The 7546-nt window shown below is 44.9% G+C and overlaps 1 protein-coding gene across 2 annotated transcripts; it reads left to right on the top strand.

The window, feature by feature from the left end:
- The first annotated feature begins 320 nt into the window (after window positions 1-320).
- Window positions 321-6612, top strand: LOC120978809 (CCHC-type zinc finger nucleic acid binding protein). Of its 2 annotated transcripts, none has more exons than XM_040407165.1 (5): window positions 321-460; window positions 4290-4472; window positions 4650-4712; window positions 5391-5589; window positions 5672-6612. In XM_040407165.1, the coding sequence occupies exons 2-5, from the start codon at window positions 4307-4309 to the stop codon at window positions 5787-5789; spliced, it is 546 nt and encodes a 181-aa protein (XP_040263099.1). In that variant the 5' UTR covers window positions 321-460; window positions 4290-4306; the 3' UTR covers window positions 5790-6612. The 2 variants fall into 2 exon arrangements, with proteins under 2 accessions (XP_040263099.1, XP_040263098.1); XM_040407164.1 differs by having other exon boundaries at window positions 322-460; window positions 4620-4712.
- The last annotated feature ends 934 nt before the right edge of the window (window positions 6613-7546 follow it).

Here is a 7546-nt window from a genome sequence, read left to right as displayed (position 1 = left end):
CCACCTAATAGCGCTGCTGTACACCAGCTCCGAAGCTGCGGGGGTGGGAAACAAGTGACTGTGGATAAATAGAATGCAGCGTGAGCGTGAATATTAAGCCACATCTGCCTCAGATTCATTTACAAATGTTTTAGACCTAGCCGACGTAACATTTTAGAGCAAAGTAGCTGCGAAAGTCTTTTTTTTCTACCTCTCTTTAAAAACGTAACCCCTATAATGTAGGGCTAAATGGTTCGCTCTAATTGACAAGCGACAGCCTACCTTAACTACCAGTGGGCGTGGTTTTGTGGGCTCTACGCCGCTCGTGATTGGTGTGTCGTGAGGCAGTGCCTTGGCGTTGTGGAAGCTGATTGGTCGGTTAGCCAGGGACGCCGTGCGCAGCTCGACGGGCATTTTGGGGTCGTGTGCAAACCGCGTGTGGCGCAGCGAAGAGAAACTAGAGATAAACAGCAGCTTATCGGTGAGTGGAAGCGTGGTGGTTGGCGGCTGAAGGGAAGGTATCGCAGTGGGAGAGCGTGGAGGGAAAAGGGGTAGGAAAAAAAAAAGTGTTGGGCCTTATGGGGGTAGCGCGGAGGAGCTCGCTTCTGTCAGCTCTGGGACGTGAGGGTACGCTGAGGAGGAGGGGGCGCGGTGCTAGGCCCGGACGCGTTACTCTCTCGGCGGCTGAGTATTATAGGGGACGCTGTAGGGCTACTATACGGCGGAGATGTATCACTGGGCGCGCAGCTGTTCTGCCCAGCGCCGAGGCCTGCTCCCCGCCTCATCCTGCGGCCTCACGTGCGGCTGCTCCTCGTGGCCTGTACACGCGCCTTACTATTTTTAACTCCTGCTGCAGTGGTGATAGGAGCTCGTGCTGGGCTCGCCGCTTCCATGTATGGGTAGGCTAATGGGGGAGGGGATAGGGGCTCCACACTGTGCTTCTCTGGCTGTGTGGCAACCCCCCCTCCCCCAATAAGCACATTTTCTTACGTTGGGTCTAAGGCATTGACTGAAAGGGCAGCTATAGACTCCATGTGTGGGTTACTGTGCAGAGGGGTCGTCGTGTCTGGCCAGATGGTAACCAGGGCAGGCCCCAGAGACACGGAGTAGGGCTTGTATTGTGTGGTGGTCATTGGCCAGACGTTTTGAGTTTTGGCCCCCTGTGAGGGCTCATTTTTAAACGGGGGGATCTAGCCAAAGTTCACCCTGATGGGGGTCCCATGAGCCTGGTCCACTGCAGGATTTGTAGGTAGGAGGGTCCTTAACCTCAACTGATCGCCCAAACCCCACTACGTTAATGGGATTTGGCCTGGGTGCCTTTGAATTTGGGATGACGATTGGCAGTATTGCGCCTGATCAGTCATCCGTGGGATCGTTCATATGAATGATTTCTCCAGCAACATGCCAGGCTAAGGCTACTTTAACACTAGAGTTTTTGCTGAAAAAAAAACTCTTCCGTTACTGATGATACAACCATCTGCATCCGTTATGAATGGATCCGGTTGTATTATCTAACATTGCCTAGATGGATCCGTCATGAACCCCATTGAAAGTCAGTGGGGGACGGATTCGTTTTATATAGTCTATACGGATCTGTCCCCATTGACTTGCGCTGGGGGTCATGACTGATCCATCTTGTTCCGCAACCCAGAACGGAAAGCAAACTGCAACATGTTGCAGATTGTTCTCCGGTATGAGAGCTGAATGCACTCTGGAGCGTTCTGTTTTGTCCCCAGTGGCAATGAATGGGGACAAAACTGAAGCTTTTTTTTTCCGGGATTGAGACCCTATGATGGATCTCAATACTGGAAAATAGAAACGCTAGTGTGAAAGTATCCTAAGGCTACTTTCACACTGGCGGCAGGACGGATCCTACAGGCTGTTCACCCTGTCGGATCCGTCCTCCGGCTATTTCGCAGTGCCGCAGGACTGCCGCTCCGTCCCCATTCACTATAATGGGGGCGGAGCTCCGGCGCTGCACGGCGAGGGGGCGCCAGACTAAAAGTACTGCATGTCTGGCGGCCTCTCACCGAGCACTGCCGTGCTGCTCAGGAGCTCCGCCCCCGCCCCAATTATAGTCAATGGGGAGGGAGCTGCGCGACAGGACGGATCCGTCAGGGTGGACAGCCTGTCGGATCAGTCCTGCCGCTAGTGTGAAAGTAGCCTAAACTGGAAAACTGACCTCTTGATCCTTGTGCATAGTGGCAAATGATGATGCTAGTTCTCCGCATGGCCAATTACATTTTTGGCAAGTTTTTTTTCTAGATGCTAGCCGGCTTTTTACCTCATGTGGCATAAGCTAAAGTGGTTTTGGTGCAGTATAGTTTCGATGTGGGCTCATGGTCCCCTCCACTGTGGTATGTCACTTTGTCTTTGCACGTTAGCGAAGAGCTTATTAACTAGTGGAACAAATCTCTGCATCCAATTCAGACAGTTAATTTAGGTTAAAGGGGTATTTCCATGTAGGGATTGTTTTTAAATTGAACCCAGATTCAGAAACCCTCAGTCGCTTTAGTGATTGGCACTAAGGGAAGTTGTTACTAATAAATACTTATACTCCATTCACACGGCAGATTCTGTGCCAGAAGCTAGCAGCAGCCATGCGGTATCTAGACCGACCCCTATCCCCCCCATTGATTTTATTGGGGTGCCGCGCAGCCCTTGATGTGGCCAGTCTATTGCCACCGAATTCAAATTCACCTATTGAAAGATCTAAACTCTGATGTAGACGTCCATGGAGAGACGGAGGCGAAGACGAGCCATTTACTTATTTGCCTGAAATCAGCCAAGTGGACGTTTCCTTTCACCGGCCACACAGTGACCTGTTTTAGTGAGAGCTTTGTGGGATGTGGTGTGCGAGCATTATGTACAAGATAGAAAATGGCTCCAGCCACGCACCAACCAACCTGACGGCATACGCAAAAGTTCATATAGTTTCTTAAATGTTACAACTACATACACCGACATTAGTAATGCCTTGTTTGATGAAGCTGCCCAGACAACCAGGGTGACCACCATATGCAGTTACCCCTTAAATGCTGTTGTACAGAGTATTACTAACATTGGAAGGAGCAATTTATTGTTACGGTGTATAGTAGTTGCTTTAGGATAAAAAAATATATTCACAGTGAAATTGGCTGTGTGTCGGGCTTTTTTATTTTATTTATTTTTTTAGAGCCATTGAAGATAATGGGTCTGTTCACATGACCAGTGAATAGCGGCCATCAAAAATATACGTGGCTCTCCTAGTGTAATCTGTGGGTAACCTGATTTTCCCAACATCAGACCTTGGATACAACTGATGTATCAATATAGGTTGGCACTGTCACTGCTGGAAATTTATTATATATATATATATATATCTTTAAGTTATACATAATCTATTAAAGGTATAGAACCATTCTCATATATTGTATATTTATATATCTGTATCTTACGGATTAGAAATTTTGATGCAATTAATAAACCTATATAAAATAGTATGTATCTATATATAGCAGTTTTTTCCAGCAGTCAGAGCGTCAATTATTTTTTGTTTGAATTACCATTCTCATGAATGTACCCTACCTCTGAATCGGTGAACAGATGTGGATTCACAACTTACTGTGGCATGTGTGACTCGCTGTATCAGTAGTCTAAGATGCTGAGAGTTCGTCTGACCGCGGGTCTACCGTCCTGTACAAGCAGCAGCATTTGAGGACAGGACTGCAGACCCGCGGTCAAGCAGGAACGCGCAGCATCATAAATCACTGGTGCATGGAGTTTGTCAGCTGATCCAGGAAATGGCAGCTGTTTATATTTTAGGATCCCTAAAACCCCTTCTCACATCACATCTGAGCCTTCCATCAGACATTGGAACAGCTGAGGCCATTCTATGGTCATAGGTCCTGTTTGTGGTGCATTGACGGCGGAAGTGTGCTTTGGGTTCTTTGCCAAAAAGCCACTGATCCTGGCCTTGGTGCGGTTGGTGATATACGCCGCCAGCAGCTTTTTGGTGCAGCGTCCTTGCCAAATTTCTAGTGTCAAGATGCCATGCAAATGGGGCCTTACAGTGGCGTACGTTGCCTATTGGCAACAATGTTAAAAAAAAAAACACGTATTTATTTAATTTTTTTTGCTCAGTGTATAGGAAAGCACAGTATTTAGGACTTAATTGTACCGAAAAATGCCAGTAAATGGGGCTTATCGATAGTTGACAAAATCATATACACAAAACGTGATGTGTATGTAGTGTTGGTGACAGTTTATTACTTCTCAATACAAAGCTAGCCGGAATTGTAACTTTATTTTATGACTATTTTTCTTTATAGAAATTCACTCTTAAAACATGAGCAGCAACGAGTGCTTCAAGTGTGGACGCTCCGGTCATTGGGCCAGGGAGTGCCCTACTGGTGGTGGTGGTGGTGGTGGCGGCGGCGGGGGTGTTGGTGTTGGTGTTGGACGTGGCAGAGGTGGAAGAGGTCGTGGACGTGGTGGATTTAACTCTTCAAGAGGTAACCAGTGTTTTTTTTGTTTGTTTGTTTGTTTTCCTGCTTTTGGCTGCTGTCCCCATCCCTCTTGTCCTTTATTTATTTCTTTAACACCCTTATTGCTTTGCAGTTTTATTAATATACCTTTTTTTTTCTTCTTCTCCAATATAGGGTTCCAATTCATTTCTTCATCTCTTCCAGACATTTGTTATCGTTGTGGCGAGTCTGGCCACCTTGCTAAGGATTGTGATCTACAAGAAGATGGTAAGTGCTTGCAATGCAAGGTACAGGCTCTTTTGTGGTGCTTTGAGACTTAACTTTATCAAATCCTAAGACTATGGAAGCATCGAACATCCTGAACTGCATTGTCATTGCCTGGGAAATTAGTGTGATACTCTGACAATATAAAGTGTGCTGTAAAAGCAATTTTATTAGGACCGGCTCTCAAATAAATGTGTATTTAGAGTCGGCCCTCTACAATTGCTTGCACTTATACATTTTAGCTGATGCAGGCTGTGCTCTCATATATCATTGCTTAATGAGCTGCCACTGTATTTTATTATAAAGTGTGCTGTAATGAGAACTCGGCCCTCGTGATGACTAGATGGGTCATCACATCTTTAGTGTGGTGCCTAAAATCTATCCAGCATATGTCCCTGTGTAAACTGGATGTGATGCTGGCAAATGAAGGCTGTTCTTGTTGTCCTGTTGAACTCTGGCAGCTGCATCCAAGCAGGGAGTGGTAGGGGGGCAGTGTTCTGTGTGAGAGATGTGACCTGCATCTATCAGACATTTATAATTATCCAGTTGATATGTCATAGATGTCTGAGATGGCTATAGGCCTTAACTATATAAACAGATGACAACACTGCAAATTCTGCATTAATATGTGCAAAATGTATGAAATACCTTAGTTAAACTTGTTTTCTTGTTTATGGTCAGCTTGCTATAATTGTGGAAGAGGTGGACATATTGCGAAGGATTGCAAGGAGCCAAGGAAAGAGAGAGAGCAGTGTTGCTATAACTGTGGCAAACCTGGTCACCTTGCTCGAGACTGTGACCATGCTGATGAACAAAAGTGTTATTCTTGTGGAGAGTTTGGTCACATTCAGAAAGACTGCACCAAAGTGAAATGCTACAGGTAAGACATGATGATTCTGGTAAATTGAATCTAGATTTCTGTGTACTAGATATGCCTCCAAGTAATTATGATCTGTTTTCAGGTGTGGTGAGACTGGGCACGTAGCCATCAACTGCAGCAAGACCAGTGAAGTCAACTGTTATCGCTGTGGGGAGTCGGGGCACCTTGCACGGGAATGCACGATTGAAGCTACAGCTTAAATTTCCTTTGTCGCCCCTCCTTTTTCTGATTGATGGTTGTATTATTTTCTCTGAATCCTCTTCACTGGCCAAAGGTTGGCAGATAGAGCTAGTCCCAGGCCAGTGAGCTTTACTTGACGTGCAAAAGGAGGAAAGGGTGGAAAAAACGACTTCCTGCATTTAACTACAAAAAAATGTTTATGTTTAGTTTGGTAGAGGTGTTATGTATAATGCTTTGTTAAAGAACCCCCTTTCCGTGCCACTGGTGAGTTGGGATGAAATGAATTGGAAGAGTTGAGTCAGACCAGTAGACCCTTCTCAGGTTTATTGTAGCACCTGTGCAAAAGGGAGAACTGCTACTGGGAGAGTTTGTGAAAACTTCTGCAAATTAAATTTTGATGGTCTCATTGTCTGACCTCAGCTGTTCTTGACATCAACTACATCTGTATCAGGCTAAGGCAGAGTTAACACGTCAATGTCAGCGAGTGGCCGTGTACAAATCCGGCAAAAGTGGCCACTGAGTTTGAATCGGAGATACAGGTGAAAGAAAGATCTGGATTTTTTATTTTTTTTGTTTACCTTTTCATGGAAGTAATGAGTAAAACCCAGACCATGTATCAATGAATATAGCGAAAGTAAGCTGTTCAGGAGCTGCAGAGAAATGTTTTCACAGAAATCAAGATGTTATTTTTGTATACTATATCACTTTAGACAACAGTTTGAGTTTCATTTGCTTGTAATCAGTTTTTAATGTCAGATGGTAAAAGAAACTGAAGTCCTGGAACATAGAAATGTAATTTTAAACTATCAATAAAGCTGGAGGAGGAAGGGGAGTTTGCCTAAAGTCTGTTTCCATTCAATTATTTATTTTGGAATAATTGAAAAATACTGTCATTAAAGAGTTTTTCTATCCTTTAAGTGATGGCCTATCCTGAGGATAGGCCATCACTAGCTAATCAGCGAGGGTTGGCCACCCTGCACCTCTGCTGATAAGCTTGTCTGTGTAGCTCTGTTGCTGGACATCTGGACAAGAACTACACATCAGTCAACATTGTAGTTGCTGACGCTAGTAAATTCAGTGCTACTCCCATTCAGTGGGACTATTACAAGTGCCATTCACTACACTGTCTAGTTCCTGCAATAGAGCTGCACAGAACAGCTGTTTGGCGGGGTGTCGGACCTCCGCCAGTCAGCTAGAGATGGCCTATTCTGAGGGTAGTCCATTTCTTAATGACTGGGCAACCTCTTTAAAGGAGTATTCCTAATTGAATAAGTGCATAACTGTTAGATTGGTGGGTGTCAGGCTGCTGAGACCCCAAACAATCTTGAACGGGCAAGAAGTGTGCCCTGTTTAAATGGTGCATTGGTCATGTTACCCCACTTCTCTCAGGTGTCAAAAACCCCTGATCTAATGTTTCTTCTATCTAGAGGATAACTGAAACTGCCATACTCCTTTTAATATCAGTTTTTTTAAACTATTTTTTTCGTGGTTTCCTAATGGTCAGTGTAATCCTTCTAAACATCATTGGGTTTTCGTATTTGTCCTTACTGCAACACATGCCTTGTGCACAAGATAAAGCAGTGTGTAGGCAACTATGACCCTATTCTCACAAAAGTTTGTGTGCAAGAGGCCTTACCAAGAACTGACACTGCCCCATCAGACTTCCAAGAATTTTTTGCTTGTGTGATTAAGAAACACTGTACAACACATTTGTAGATGTTAGGGAACACAGTTATGCCCTAGATTCATAATTATTGTAGTCATCTCTCGGTTGTAA

The sequence above is a fragment of the Bufo bufo genome, chromosome 9, assembly GCF_905171765.1.
Source record: "Bufo bufo chromosome 9, aBufBuf1.1, whole genome shotgun sequence".
Classification (NCBI taxonomy): Eukaryota; Metazoa; Chordata; class Amphibia; order Anura; family Bufonidae; genus Bufo; species Bufo bufo.
The sequence above is the reverse complement of the archived record's forward strand: the minus strand, read 5'-3'. Positions and strand labels throughout refer to the sequence as shown.